This window comes from Vicugna pacos, chromosome 1 (genome assembly GCF_048564905.1).
Source record: "Vicugna pacos chromosome 1, VicPac4, whole genome shotgun sequence".
Taxonomy (NCBI): Eukaryota; Metazoa; Chordata; class Mammalia; order Artiodactyla; family Camelidae; genus Vicugna; species Vicugna pacos.
In genome coordinates, this window is record NC_132987.1 from 43,544,765 (window position 1) to 43,561,245 (window position 16,481).

The window sequence follows — 16,481 nt, forward strand, 5'->3', positions numbered from 1 at the left end:
CTGTGAGTGTTAATACACAGCTTTCTGCTCCAAAGCCCCACCCCTTTGCTACACTAGCGGCAGAGAAACTACAGAAAGCTGATTGTGTTGTCTGTTTGGCAAGTCAAAGCAAGATACAGCAAGCTAGAAGATGAGTATCTTAGATTGCTTTCACTTTCTGTGACATGAAGGTTCAAAATAGAAGAAATAAGAAGCCCCTAGGCGGTTGCTATTTGGAATTTGTGTGGACAGATCCAGGTCATCCCTATACTTCTCTGTGATTTTTAAGAAGTTAAGACTTTCTGATTAGTGAGTCAGAATTTGTCTGATAGCTTTGAAGTTTGATTATTTAAAAACGTGGTTTGTGACACAAAATTTACATGTATAATTTCTGATAAAATAGGAAATGAAAATTGCCCTCTTGCTCTCGATTGCATTATCAGAGTTTTACAATTACCATGTACCCTAGGATTTCTCGTGGATGGTATAGCTCAGCAGTAGAGTGCATGTGCAGCATGCACAAGTTCGTGGGTTCAATCCCCAGTACTACCATTAAATAAATAATTAGCCCCTAATCCTCCCCCCAATTAAAAAATAAAATAATTAAAAAATAAAAACCTAGGATTTGTCCTTTAGTTTACAAATACATTAAAAGACTGATTTTCATTTCTCTTAGACTGTGTCATTAAAGTGACTTGTTTTGCTTAATTATATGTCCAGGATGGTTCTTAGAGAATTTTGTCAGAATGTGTGTCATATTAACCAATGACTTTTTTGCTTGTTCAAATATAGTTAAGTGACTTACTGGTCTTACTGCCTGTTTGCTTTATAAGAAAATGCTATCTGTGTTTTGTCTTTGGATGATATTACATTTGTTTTGGTCTTTAGTGGCATTTCATGCTTTCACCCATCCAAGTTTTGCTAGTGTTAGATAGCAGTTTATGTGCTCAGTCTATTCTTCTTGACTAAGATAACCCTTTTAAATATTACTGAATTCATTTTAAAATTCATTATAAAATCATTATAAATTCATTGTAAAATTATATATTTATATTAGAGAGAGATGTTTTCCCTTCCTTCCTCAGCCTCCCTTCCACTTTGCAGTGTAAGGCTAGAAGTCTCATCATCTGATAGGTGTGATAACTTTGCAATATTTAACCAGTTATATTGAGACTAAGGTTCCTAGCCCTCTCCCGGAGTTTTGACATAGTGATTTGCATTAACATCACTAGCTGACTTTTATTCATTCTCATTTTATGCCAGGTATGTGGCTAGCTGTGTAACCTGCTTCTGACCTCCATAATTATTTTACGACATAGGTGCTATTATTTAAAATACAAATGAAGAAGTAGAGGTATAGAAAATTTAAGTAATTTATCCAAAGTCAAGTAACTATGAAGGAGATTTGAACGCAGGTCCTTATTGACCTCAGAGCCCTGAGTTTTCATCTCTGCTCTGCTGCCTCTTGCACTGTTCTTGTATTCAGCCTGTGCTAATGAGCACTGACCCTGCCGCTTGTGGTTCTGCGTGCCGAGAGGACAGCAGAGTGGAACAAACGGAGTTGGGAGGAAACAGACAACAAAGAACTAAACATGTAACATCACCAGAGGTGGTGATGGCTGTGAAGAAAATACTGGTAAGAGTAATGGAAGGAGTGTGCTTTCTGGCAAAACTTTAACAATGTAAGGTACTGTTCTAGTTGTTGGTTCTGCCCAACAGCCCAGGACAGTATGAAGAAAAGGCAAAAAAAAAAAAATCAGACTTTCTATAAATTTTCACACTTACTGACAAATGGCTTGTCAGCCTGCGAACTGGAAGGGCTCACTGTTTGTGTACTTCACAGGGGAGTGTGACCAGGCAGAAGGTGCATGAGAAGGAGGCTGGGTAAATGCTGGGAGCGCCAGCATTGCGGTTACTCCCGAGTTACAGAACCAGCCTTTCAGACAGCGGTTGTGAGGAATTTTCTTCTGGAGCTTTCCTTTTCTGTAGGAAATACTGTTTTAAATCCATTTCATTAAAAAAAAGTGCCAGTTAGCAGAAGTCTTCTCTTTTATCCCTTTTGATAATGCCCACAAATGAATTTTTAAAGATTCAGAAGCAAGGGGAAGAAAAAGACAAAATTCAAACATTAAGAAAGAATGTTGTGGCTGTCTAGAAGCCGCTGAAAAATTATGTGTAAAGTTTTTTTTCAGGAGTGTAGGAAAAAGCCATTACTATTGGGCATTTTGAGGTTGTGTGTTTTTATGAATGACTGTTGTCATGAACTTTCATCTAGTACTAGAGCCATCTCAGCTCCATTGTCCATTGTTTGGTTCTTGTCTAGTAGGTTCTTGTCAAGTTCAGAACGTCTTTCACATGAGGCATAACCTTTTCATTCCTAAAAGGTTGGAGAAAGGATTTCCCATTTCTTCCTACCAGGTAGACTTGAAAAATGTCCTGGCCTCTTTCTGGCTCATTGTCTCCTCCCACCACACCCACTGATGAGCGTGATAGCCTGGAAATTGATTAGAGACAGGCCATCCGGAGAGACAAGGAAGACACTTAACCTTACGCAAGGCCTCGTGTCTGAGGAATTCATTGTGCCATAAACCTGAGCATTTCTATTTTCATTCCTTTCATTCTTATTTTGAGAAAGCTTGAGATATTCAGCTCTTCCACAGAATGCACTTACTCTGCTTTCAAGAGTTTAAAGATTTAGTTCTTTTCTAAGTAATCTTCTTAGATTTGAAAAGGAATGCTTTGATTTAAAAACTTGTGGACAAAACTGAATTTCCTTCTGTTTGCAATATGTCGTTTTACTCTGTATCCTTTTATTTAGAGTATGCTTATCAGAGTTGCAGGAAAATTTAACAACTGTTGCCAGAAGACAGGCCGATAGATTCTGTGAACTTTGTATTGGTAGTTTAGTTCCTTACAAAAAAATAATGTCTAATGTATTCACTGTATTTTCTAATTACAAGGAAGTAATTATACTGCACTAATTAATGTGGATTTTGTGCCTTCTTTGCCTCTCTTTCAAAAATTCAATGCAGTAAGTGTATATTGAATTCTCCCTGAATTGCCGGCTCTGGGGAGCTATCACTGCTTTTGGAGACCATACCTTTTATTTTACTTGGAGACCTAGATTTTAAAAGACCAGGAAATAAAGAGGAGAGTGAATATAACTGACAAAAAGTGATTGGAAATGTTACAAGCCTCTCAGGAGAGTGGCTAAAAGAGGAAGAGTGTTGAAAGCTGAAGTAAGGCTTTCAAAAGTTGGGAAGTGTAAAGAATTTCCATGAATTAAACATCCTTACAATTACTTTTAATACTCTCCCTCTTCCAACAATGGAACTTTTTCTATGATGCTCCGTCTACTGTAGTTTTTTAATTTATGGAACTTGGAAAAAGAAAATTATTAGTTCATATTTTATTATCTGTTTCTTTTTGATGTCTAAATAAAATTTGGGATTATATATGCTTTTTCTCCTCACCTCTGTGATAATATTTGGTTAAAAAAACTCCAACTTTGGGATTTGAGCATTGTGGCAAAGTACTTCTAAAAGCATCTGAAATGCTTGCTTTATAAATTCAGTTAAGAACTTTAAGATTTATAGATGGGACACACTTACAGAGGATGGCCCAGAGAAACACCCCTAGACTTACTTCTGGCCCCCACAGTCTGAGAGGCTTGACCAACTGAATAAAAACTTGACCAAGAAGGGAAATGCATATGCCATTTCCCCAGATTCCTGGTTTCTAGTGCCTTGGCACTATGCTGTCTTTATTCCTATTTTACAGAGCCTGTGCTGGAAAATGAAATAGATGTGAGAATAACGAGGATTCTAACGGTCCTCATTTAGCACCTCCCTGCCTTTGTTGTTGTCTTTTAATAGATGAGGTGATGAAGAAAGGTTGACGTTGAAGATTTTTCCCATCTCAGTGTTTTTTTCCTGTTATTCTGTCCTCTCTCCTACTTCATCCATCTAAAAGTGTGGGTAGAACTTCCTTTTTAAAAAATGGCTGTATTGCATGTTTTAAGACAGCATCTTAAAATCTGTTATTAAAAATTTATTTATTTGAAAAATAAACGGGATTGTTGTAGGTGAAAACATTATTTGACCTGCTTGTTCACTGGGCAGTGGTCATGTGTAACAAAGTTACTTCCTTGGTGCTGACTGTTGGGTCACTCTCACCAGCCCATCCGAAAAGGTGAGTTTCATGCGAGTGGGGATGCTATGCTGGGTGTCTTGTTCACCTCCATGCCCTTTCGAGCCAATACCTGGCACTTGGGCACTCAGCAAATGTTGGAGGAATGATTGCTAAATATATGAATCATTGATCAGTTCTAGAGAATGCTTAATTGAAATAGTAAAAATTTCAGGCATGATTATTTCAATTAATTCTGCAATTCTTAAACCAACTTCAATAAATCTTGGCCTGAATACATACTACAAGTATGTTTAGTCAACTTCTTTATTTGTATTATTGACTAAAATTCAACCGCAGAAATATATATTGAGTTATAATTAAAATTTCATTTTTATTGTTACGCTAAGAAGTGGTACTATTGAGACAGAGTTTTTCCCTTTTTCGTATTTAGAGTGCTGATGCTGAATTTGACTAAAGTGAAAAGATTTCAAGCCTGTGAACCATTCTGAGCACACATTCTGCACATTTTGCCTTCTGGCCTTTGTTTTATTTTGTTGGTTTGTTTTTGATTTTAATTTAATTTTATTATTTTGGGGTGGGAGGTAATTAGGTTAATTAGTTAATTTATTTAATGGCGGTCCCGGGGATGGAACCCAGGACCTCATGCATGCTAAGCATGCACTCTTCCACTTGAGCTATACCCTCCCCTCTTGGCCTTTGTTTTAACTTCCGTACCTCCGGTGCCCAACCTCTCATTAAAATGTGAAGCTCCTCCCTTCACTATGGGCCAGATCAGATGTCTTAGTTATCTTGAAACATTTTTAGATTGCCTTGTACAATTTTGTACTCAGTTACATTATTTTGTTCATTCTTGTTTTATCACTGCCAGAGTGTTTCCCCTACTACTAGAAGAAGGGCCCTAGGAGTGAAGCATCATACTGGAAAGGGAAGCATTTAAACTTTCTTTACTAAGTTTTTTTAATTGGGAGACTATGACTATTTATTTTTTTTTAGTATTAGTATTTGCTTGCAAGGAGCGGTGACCTTGTCTAAACTTAGTGAATTGTAATCATAATCACAGAATATATAGTTATTCTTATTTGTAAGACAGTTTGCTTTGATGCTATTGTAGAGGAGGAACATTGTTTTAAAAAAAGAAAAAAGAAAAGAAAAAGTTCAATTAAAATATTGTCATTTAAACTTATTTTTCAAGATGTGATAAGAACGATTTTTTTCACTTTAGTCTGGCAAGTTTGAGAAGCTGTCTCATCCCACCGCCAAAATTCTCCTGGCGTCTCCTCTGCAACGTCCTTAATTGAGAGTTAACTGCTTTCCATTTCAAATTTCCTATGACAAGGTGCTCCCACCTCAACAAGTGCTCACCATGGCAACAAGGTAGATTATTCCATTTTGGACTATCAAAGTTGCGCCTTCTTAAATCTGATAATAAATGATGATCCCAGAAACACCAGTGTTTTAAATAAATTTGATTATTTGCTTTGTTTATAATCACATTGTTCAGTCATGTTTCTTATATTGTTTGGAATGAGGAAAAATCAGGGGATTTTGTGATTTTTATTATTTTCAAATACCAGCAATTAACAGTTACTCATTGCTTGCTGTGTCGTGACAGAATACATTTTGATTGCTGTTGTACAGATGGGGAAACTGAAGCTCAGTAATGTTAGGTGCCTTGACCAAGTTCACGTAGGAAGTAAGAGAGGAAGTTGGAATGCCGACTCAGGAGGCAAGACTTCAGATCCCCTGCTCTGGACCATGTCTCTGTTCCCCTGGAGCTTTGCTAGAATGTTTTCTCTCCTGTGAATTCCAGCCTGCTCAGAGTGCCTGCCCCTTTCTAAAGGTGCTTTGTAAAGTATATGGCCCCAAGACAGCAGGACTGGGGTGAGCAGACTGAAGGGCAATGAGCATGAGGCTTTGGGATTGGTGGCAGTTCAGAAACACCTTGGGGTTCAGATAGTGAGGTGTCTTTTTACTGACTTTTTAAATTATACAATCTTAAGTGTAACCTTCTTAGTGAAGGCTGCAGTGGCTCAGAAGCTATGGGAGTTACCAGAGGATGAGGTTGGAAACACTGCAGTGTTCACAGCAGAACTCTCCATCGTCTGCTTCACACAGCATTCACCGTGAAATTTCTTTCTATTGTCTCTCTGAATTTTGTTCTTGTAAATATTAATAGGCTTCAGTGATAGGTTAGTAAACCATAATGGGTAAGTTTATTTAGTGTAATATCGGAGGGGGAAGTCAATGATTAAATATTTAAAAATTTGTAATTTGACAACCATTGGATCTCTTGTTTAATGATAAAATATTGATGAACTTGAAATTATCTTTACCTATAATCTCATTTCATTTATAAAGTCATATGGTTTAAGAAGTAAATGAAACCACAGAACATGACTAACCTTCCTTATTTTCCCGATGAAGAGACTAGGGCTCAGAGAAGCCACATAATTTGCTCAAAATCACACAGCACACAGCTGATGGTGATTGTAGCCTGGGTCCTTTCAGCTTGATCTCACTGAGTGTGTGTGTGTGTGTGTGTAGTTGTTTTCAATTTGGTCCTTGTTCTCAATATTAAACTCACAAAATCATTTTTTAATGTTAGTATTTGGTATATGTACTATCATTGATATCAATATTGTGGCATATTCTGTGGGCTGCGAGAGTACCTTAGAAGAATTTAACGTATATTAAACATTTGCTTTATGCTGGGCAAATTTTACTTTTAACCTCAAATAATCATCACTTTTAATGCCATGAAAACTGATAATATTGTCACTGTTGGCCTCATCTTCATCCCATTCTAGAGGCTGGCAGGCCTGAGTTTCTCAGAGCTTAAGCAGGCTATTGAGGTGATTGATCGAGGCTTCAGATTCTTGTCTAACTTTACAGTACTGTCTATTTTGCAGCAAGGAAAGTGAGTTTCAACTCTCCTGCCAACTCTCAACCAATTTATTGTGGCTGACTGGAGTACCGTGTGCAGGATCCAGAAACAGCCTCCAGGCCTAGTGCCAAGTGTGCAGTGTTTGATGGTTTGATGGTCTGCCATGGTCTTGGAATCAGGTTAAAGATGATATATGTGACACAAATTGCCAGACTTACTATTTTTCCTCAACGTAGTGAGCTGATTCTTAGTTTCACAGGATAGGAAACTCAATTTTAAGTTTACATGGAAAGATGGAGATAGAATTGGTGACCATGCTCTGGAAAACCAACTCATACTAACCGAGTTCACAGAAGTCTGTTTAGTAAGTGCTAACACCAATTCAGTAATCCACCTTTGTTGCTTGGTATACTCACATTCAGTGAGGAGTGATTCTATAGATAACTTATCTCCTGTTTTATTTTGACTGCCTCGATCTCTAATTACAGGGCGTGATGATTTCTGATCTCATCTTAATTTTGGAGATTTTTCCTGTGAGGAGTCTATAGCCTCTGGTGCACTTACTTTAGGAACAAGGGCTTAATTGCAGAGATCAAGATAAATTATTCATCCGGCTTGGCTATAGCAAATGCAATTTATTACAGATTGGAAAGAACAGTATCTTTAAAACTTCAACTCAGAAATTTATCTGAAAGAATTCATTATTTAGAGTCTCAGTATCAAGAAAAACACAAATAAATAAATGTCTTAAATGTCTGCTTATGATTGTTCATTCCTCATTTCTGTCCTTCTGCCTCTAAATCTAGTCTTGTGTTAACTGTGTTAAATGTTAGGTCCTAGTCTTTCTCTGTTCTCTTCCTCCTTTTTTTTTTTTTTGCTATCCTGCTTCTTTTTAACTTGTACTATCATTTATTTTTTATGATATTTGGGTTGTTTGTCTCAAGTATATTAAAAGGTATTGCAAAATATTACCCCAGTGCAGACGGTGGAGTCATACTACTCAATTTTTTGTAGACCAGTTATTTTGAATGACTTTTTACTTTGTCTCGTAGCCCGTAATTCACTGTTGATTTGAAATGTTGTGCTTGGTGTTTTTCTGCTCTACATTCTCCATAGCATTTTGGTTGTTGGCTGGTAGCACCCCTGCCATCCTCTACCACTGCTGGACTTTGTTTAGAATTCATGAAACCTGGACTTTCTCTGGATTTGCTTGGCCTCGCGTCTTTCTTCCTTCTTGTCAGCACTCCTTGAGGAAAGATGTTTTTGATGTCTAGAAATGTGCCCTTGTGAGGAAACTATAAGAACTGAAAAGATACAGCCACAAAAGAAGGCCAGTAAAGATTTTCAAAAATTGTATCATCTTTATAATAGTTGAAATGCTCCTACTGAATGAATACAAAAAGAAAAAAAAACGTTAATTATGGGTGAGCAAGCAGAATTTTAAAAACTGTATTAACGGGTTATACTGTTGGGGACGAGTACTGATTCATGCATTTATTCAACCTCAGTTAGTGAGGTCCTGCCATTTGCCGGGTACTCTGGTTGATACCTTGAGAGCGGCAAAAATTTAAATGTGTGATTCTTACCTTGTATGACCTTATCTGTCACGTGAAATAAGACATGGGCAGGAGGGATAGTATACAATTATGAATGAGATTATATGTCACTATGGTAGATAATACTTATATTTGATAATCAAACCGATGTTTCTTTTGGAATATTCTTTCAGTGGGTAAGGTGAGACTGAGAAGCTCCTAACATGAAAGTATAGCATTTGTGGGAAATACTCTGTTTTTACGTGTGATAAGTAATCGTAGGTACAGTGGAAATGACCAGGGTCGCAAGTACTGTAAGATTAAATAGCTCGTATAACTCTTGGTGGAAATCTTAAATACATTTGTTCCAGCCCAAACAGTGTCTGGTGTAGATTTTGGAAAATGGAATTCATATGAATTCTGAATTTGTTTCTTTTCGTATATGGAACATTTATTAACCTTCTATAACATGTGAGCAAAGTGGTTTGATAAAAATTTGACTTTAAAAACAAATTAGTATTCTTTAGTTTCATAGACATCTTAATGAATTGGAAATCATTGTGATTTCTTTGTCATTTGTTTGTTAAATGGCATTTAGGAATGCGTTCATATACACTCCAAAGATTTTGTTTTCCTATTTGAATTATAACTTACTGCTTCTATATAACCATTTACTTACCATGATTAAAATTATATGTGGTACTTTTTTATTGGGAAGAATCTAATGGTGGCATAGATCCCATACTTAGCTCTAAAATTCTTTTAAAAAAAAGTATTAAGAGCATTAAGGATTGATTTAGGATTTGTAATTATGTTTCTAAGTATCTACTCATTTAGTCCAGCACTACAGAATCACGTAAGAACTTAATTTCATAGGTGGATCTCAGTGACATTAAAAAATGTTTGTGTTTTTCTTGTTACCCGTGGGCCTAAAGGTTTAATGAGTTTAAATTATTCCCTTGGCCTCAACCCGGGGTGGGTAACCTAATTCTGATAGCATGGTGAATGGTTACTGTGACTACCATGTTGCTAAGAAACCCGCTATGTTATCAAGTTGCCTTGGTGAAGCAATGGCTTCTTGGGTCTCCTCAGCACTGCTGGGAGGTGGTTCATCAGAGCTAGAAGGGACCTCAGAGAACTTGTTTCCCAGGTTATTACTAATTTTTCATCCGAGAGGGAAACAAAACTGGGTCTGTTAAAAACAAAAAAACAAAAAAACCAAAACTGACATGAAAGAAAATCAACTTATTTTAAATTAAATCATAATCTTTGGTTATTTTTTTTAAAGTTGTGATCCAAGATACAAAGCTGTTTTTCTAATAATAAATTGGAGCAATTTGTGTATTGAATTGTATGTATTCCTCCCCCTGCTTAACTTTGCCATTTCATTTTGTTTTCTTAGGTTTTTGGCAGTGCATTTATAGTGTATGGACAAGTGTTTGAATTGAGATTATGAGAGAAAAAAGTGTGAAATTGTTTAGTCATTTGATATGAATTTTTCTTTGCTATGAAAATATTCAATGTTTTAAAATTATTTTTTTGGAGCTGTACTATATAGCATTTTTTAAAAATGCACCAAGACTTGTAACTAGGTTAAGAATCCCATTCAGGGCAGGCACCTGGCTTCTGCCAGCTTTGCTCCTAAGCTTGACGTCATTGCACATTCTCAGAGCTCCACAATGTAAGTCAACGTAGGAGTGAAGAATCTGAGAAGTTGTGCCATAAACTGTTTCTCACTTTGGGTAACTTAGGTTTCTTCCATATAATTTTGTTCTAATACTCACATACATTTTGAGGTGCTTGCTTTTAGCACATCAAGTTTTAAGAAACCCTGTTCTCGACTGTTGCCCAGATGGAGACTAGAGGAGGGGCTCTTTACCATTTGACACAGGTCTCCTGAGAGTAGAACCAGGTAAAATGCAAGCGGGCCTGCAGAGCGGGGGTGGGGAGCAGTCCAGGCATGCTGGAGTGGGTACCTGCAGTTAAGAGCACAGGCTTGGAAGTCAGACTGTCTGGGTTCAGTTTTGGGTCTTCTGTCGCAAACTTTCTGACCTTAAATGAGTTACGTAATGACGATAATCCTAGATTTCCCCAACAATGAAAGAGGGATGGTAACAGTTTCTACCTCCGAGAGTTGTGAGGATTAAATGAGATTATGTCAAATGCTTAGCATGATTTCTGGCACTTAGTGTGAGCCCTCATAAACATACAATGTGAATTATTATTATAGAGGATATTTGGGGGAGCTGTGTGAGAGTTGTTTCTTCAAATTTTAAAAACATGGATAGTTGTCATTTGACAAGGCCTCCCCCACAAAAGATTTTAATTGCTGGGAAGAGTTTTCAGATTAAAAAATTTTTATTTTATGTTACGCTTTTTATAGTTTATTTCCATTTGTCCTTTTTCCTTTAGTTTGGAGTTGGGCATTCAAGGTGTTGGCCCTAACTCTTTGTCTCTCTGGGGCCTCAGTTTTCTCATCCGTAAAATAGAGCAGTAGGGGTGCAATTTGGTTGATGTCTTAGATCATGCCTAGCTCTAGTGGCCTGAGCTCTGGGAGTGCGTAGTGAGAGGTTCCATTCTGAACAGAAAAAGGGAGGTCTAGAGTTTGAGGACATCCTCAAAGTCTGCAAATCAGAATGGATCACGTGGATGATAGCAGCAAGAGCTCTCAGAGGCAGTAAGTAAGTGGGCAGCCTTTGTATGCTGGGGTTAAATATATGCTTTAAGCAATCATTTTCCCCTTTTTAAAAAATAATTATTTAAAATTTGGAATGAACCTCAAACTTAGAGTTGTTGCAAATACAGTACAAAATACCTCACAGCACTAGTTGGCTGAAACCAGTTTATTTGGGGGAAATAATCTGAATGGTGCAATACATACAGTACTATACATAGTCCAGATATACTTTGAATAGCACAGAAAACCACTGGAAAGTAAGTTGGTCTCCGATGTCCATCACCCCTGAATACTTTAGTTGTATTTTTTTACAAACAGTTCTCCTTTGTAACCAAGATGGTCATGTTCTTATTATGTCCTATCAGGTGGTCATGATTTTGATTTGTCCTATACTGATGATGACCATTTTGATTGTTTGATTAAGATGATAACTGCCAGTCTTCTCCATTGTAGACTTTTTCATTTTCCCTTTGTAATTAATAAGTATTTCATAGGGAGATATTGTAAAGTGACAGAAAAAAACCAGTATTAAAATGTCTATTCAAACTAATACGAAGACATGCTTTGGTTTTGCTTTAATTTAGTAATTTCATTAGTAAACATTATTTATTTTGATGCTCAAAATCTCTTCCAGCCATCTTATGTATACATTTAACATGTCCCCATCGTTCTTTGAGTACTTCCTTTCTAGTACAAAAAATGTTCTAGGCTCATCTTGAACATTTCCTGTCTTAGTCCTCAGTTAACCATTTCCCTAGGAAATCCTGGATTCTTTGGAAGAGAGTGGTATTTAGAGTCCCAGATATGGGTAGTATGTGTGTCCATTGCTGTTGGGGTTGCACCTTTCCAAGACTCTCAGTGGACAAACCTGGTGACTGTTTGAATGGTATACATACACACTTACACACTCACACAGATACACACGTGCATAAAAACACACGTAAGTACACTTTTTATATGTATTTCTACATCTGACTATATATATTGAAATTGTGAGTTTATACTGATACTTCTGATTCCCATCCAACACAAGGGTTCTGACTTTCCTTACCATGATTGATTCTATTATAATGAAAGGTCTGGCTCCCTGCATATGTAACCAACCTCGCAGTATTTGCCCTGCCTCACCTCTTGGGCTGATACCACATGCCAGACTGCCTCACCTCATGGATACTCTCCTTGAGTACCTGTCCCATGCCAGGCTGCCACCATGAGTGATGTCTTCTTTAACCTAACTGGTCTCCAGGTCCCCATGCTTTTATGTGACCTGTCCATGCTGAGCTGTCTCCACACCTGGCCACCCTCCTCACCCCACGCCAGCTGTCACCTGCCATGTCAGGCCGATCCTCTAACTGTGGGGTGCCTGCCATGGGGGTAGGAACAGGAAGAGAAGTAAATGAAGAGCTATTTTCATGTCTTTAACATGCCTAGTGAAGGAGTGGTAGCTGTTAGGGATATTTTATTTTTCACAACACTATTGTATTAATCTCATCAAGGAAGAAATAACATATATAATTATTTGTGTCCTTTGGGTTGGAGTTTAAACAAATGAATGCAGTGGTGTGTGTGTCCTCAAGTCATTGGCTTAGTTTGGAGCATGAAACTGAGTAAAATGATTTTGTAGTTTGGGGAGAGGAGAGTGTAGCAAGGGAAGAAGTGGGTCCCCCGTCCGAAGTGCACCCGAGTGCCTTGGCCTTTATCAATTTTTAGTGAAAGGGCTGTCTTTGTGGCAGTTGTTGCCAGTCTAATCGCTGCCATATGCGTATGTAGGCAGAAAGAGTTTGAATCGCACTTGTTAGCTAAAACCAACTTCTTAGTGGATTTGTTTGAACAGTGCTTCAGAATTTTCATGCGTATGATCTTATCCCTCTGTAGGTATCCGGGCCAGCCATGTTTTCAAAGCCCCCTGTTCCAGCCAGGCTCACTCCAAGGGCTCCTACAGTCAAGTTCTGTTAGCGCTCCCGCTGGAAACCCTCACAGGGGCTGGGTCCTGGCCCGGTGCCCCTCTCACCAAAGCCACAGCCGCAGCGGGGAAAAGCACCCTGATTCTGGCAGCTCTCCAGACCCTTTAGTGTCTGAGGTTTCGTCTTTTCTTTCTTCCTTTAAAAAATATTGTAACATAACTACTTGGACGTATTAGGGGAGTTGAGCAGTGTGGGGGCAGGGGAGTCGGAGGGCTAGAGACAGGGCTTCAGGTGGCTCCTCAGCAGTGCTCTCCTGCCACAGCTTTACTTGTGAGGGTGACGTCCTGAGGAGCGGTAGCAGGACAGGAGGCAAATCTGTACCCCTGGAGGATTTCCCTGTCATGAGTGTGTTACTTCCCTGTGGTTGTCTGAGTAAAGCAGCGGGAGTCTCCTGCTAGGTCTGTAACCTCCTATCTGTAGCATTCATCGTACAAACTGCCGGCATCTTCAGGGTCTAAGTCATCCCTATCCGTTTCCCACCCTCCAGCCTATGGAGTACTACAAAATGGCAGATGTTTAACAGTTACCAGGGTCCCATTCATGTCTTCATAGTGCCCAACGTTGAATTTCAGATGTACAAGAAATAACTTGTTGGTGTAAACATGTTCCATGCAGTATTTGGAACAAATTATTGCATATCTGAAATTCAAATTTAACTGAGTATGGCCTGAGTGTGTCTTTCATTTGGCAACCCTGCTTCACGAATTTTTGCATGATGCAGTAACTTGGATACACGTTGTACTTAGAAGAATATGTATGTATATGATCAATTTTGAAAAAATTGGCAGCGTTTCACAGATAAACCTTTGAATGATAAAAATTTGAGGCTTGATCTTAACCTTCCTTAAAAGGCAACTGAATTACAATTGAGCTGGCAAATCACATGAGCCAAATCCAGACTAAGTTAAATCAGCCAGCTTGAGGTAGGAATTTGAAGTTACAGCATTCAGAATTATTAATTAATTAACTCATCCCACCCCTGCACCCCCCCCCACTCCCTCTCTTTAATGGTTTTTCAGCTTGTAAGTTAGAAATTTGGGCTAAGACTTCTCTTCATAAAAAGCCTCTTTCCTTTATTCATTGAAAAGGATAGCTGAAGTTGCGTTTGTGCATGGAGGAAAAAGAAAGATTTTTATAGAGACTTCCGCCTTGCTTTGTCTTTTATTTGGTCAGTATTTCCTTTGGCTTGATCTGCAAGAGGACCAGAGAGCCCCATGCCATCTCTCCCTCTGTTAGGTACTATCTTTCATATCCTTTGATTCACTTGATTCAGCTAACACCTTCTTGTAAGGGCAAGTGGTTATAAAGGAATTCTCCAAGTTGAACAGTTTATTAGTACCTTCCCAGAGGATAAAGAGTTTGTCTTATTATGAAATTTTAGGATTGTCTTATTAACCCTTTGTTGTTGAATGAGTAGAGTCTTGGTGGGACCCTTCTGTCCTCAGCTCTGTCATTGTCATCTGCCACTGATTCTGGTCCTTGACCCCTGGAAGAGATGATTTTGTAAGTTGACATCACATTCATAATTTGGCTTAAATAGAACCAAGTTGTTATTTGAGGCTTTTTAATGGTTTAGTGCAGAGTTGGCAAACTTTTTCTGTAAAGGACAAGATAGTAAATATTTTGCTTTATGGACATATGGTCTCTGATGCATATTTTTCTTTATTTCTTTTACAACCTTTAAAAATGTGAAAACCATTTTTTAGCTCCTAGGCTCTACAGAAAGAACCAGGCTGTGGGCTGACAGTAGTTTTCCTAAGTGTGTTCTCTCAGGAATAGGTTCTCTGGGTTCTGAGACTGACCCTTCATTTCTGACGTTTATAGAGGTGATACTGGGGGAGTGGGAAGATAACAAATGAGTATTGAGTCATAAGAATATGTGAGCGTTAGAAGCCGTGGACAGTGTAATATTCTGGAGGACACTGCACCCTCTGCCCCCAGCCTTTCCTGGTGACATTTTTATGTCATGCTCATTTTTATTTGATTTCATATTTATACTAAACAAAATGGCAGAATTCTGTATACCCGGTAAGTAGGAACAAGTAGTCATGCAGCAAGTTCATGCCCAAAGTGGGGAGGGAGCAAGACAGGCCATGAATATGTCTTCTGTCTTTGTTTTTTATTTTTATTCATGATACAGAGGATTCGGTGAAAGTTTGGATAGAACCAGACATCCTAACCAGTTTTGCTGCTTTTCAAAACTGACAATTTTAAAGCTGCGTGTTATTTTGAAACCTTATGGGGAGGCATATCATGTTCTCATATGCTCCACAGGAGGTTTGCTATTTGATTTGCTCTATCTTTTCTCTGACTTCCTTTGAAAGGTTGAACTTGGTCTTCTTCCAGATTGCAATGCTAACAACACCTGTGGTCCCAGAAGCACCTTAAGGGGAGACAGCCCTTTAGGTTCATCATACACTGTGTACCTCTTCTGCCGCTGTTTGTGCTGTTTGGTATCAAGCCATTCTGCCACTCCTTGTCTGTTATTATAAATGGAAATTTGTTTTTTTCCCATTACTTTTTTCCCCCAGACCTTTACAGATGATTTGGGGCCCGAATGCAATTGTGAGTAGACAGACATAGCTTCTAGGAAAGCTGTTGGGACCCACTGAATTGTGACTGTTGAACAAAGGTATTTTGTTTAGAAGACTTGTCCCAAAGTGGTGTTGGACTCTGAAAGAAGGGCCGCCAGCGTCTGGTTCTTTCTGCTGTGAACTAATAGGGAAGCTGATGTTTGCTGAGTGGATGGCTGTGCTCACTGTCCAAACAGATCTGTTTGCCAACTGTGAACATATTGCTGCCTCTGTGAGGCACTCCATCATGCCTTGAATGGATCCTCTTGTGTTCAGAATTTTCTGACTCAAAAGAGAGGGAGAGAGAAATATTTCTTTCAGACTTCAGCATTCACTGTAGCATCCATAGTCTCATCAGACCTTTAGAAACCAAGCATGTACCGGAGATACTTCTTAAGGAGAATGAGAAACAGGGTAGAGAAAAAAGGAAGAAAGTAAAAGACAGCCCCATTGAAATGCCTTTATTCTGGCCACTTGTGGCCAAGTTTTCATAAATAAAGCAGGCTGCCTTGGTAAATAGAAAGAGTTGTGAGAATATTCCTGATTTCCCCTGAGCAAAATAAAACTTTCAGCACTGAGTTTCCAACTCATGGCTCGTTTCTGTTCACTTTTACACGCACGCACCTCCCAAAGCATATAATGCATTCATAATATGTTACTAAGTGGGTAATAGAGTTTTATTCCACCTGAAGAATTCCTTAAGAAAAGGTTAATTTA

The 16,481-nt window shown here is 38.4% G+C and overlaps 1 protein-coding gene across 4 annotated transcripts in view; it reads left to right on the forward strand.

The window, feature by feature from the left end:
• The window catches only part of FNDC3B (fibronectin type III domain containing 3B), a 311,856-nt gene that overhangs the window by 127,700 nt on the left and 167,675 nt on the right, over positions 1 to 16,481 (forward strand). Inside the window, exon 3 of one of the 4 annotated variants that reach the window (XM_072960973.1) lies at positions 5,354 to 5,505. The exons of the other annotated variants lie outside the window; for them this stretch is intronic. Within the exon in view, the coding sequence (XP_072817074.1) occupies positions 5,460 to 5,505 (46 nt within the window). The 5' untranslated portion in view covers positions 5,354 to 5,459. The remainder of the gene's footprint in view (positions 1 to 5,353; positions 5,506 to 16,481) is intronic. 4 annotated transcript variants of the gene reach the window in all.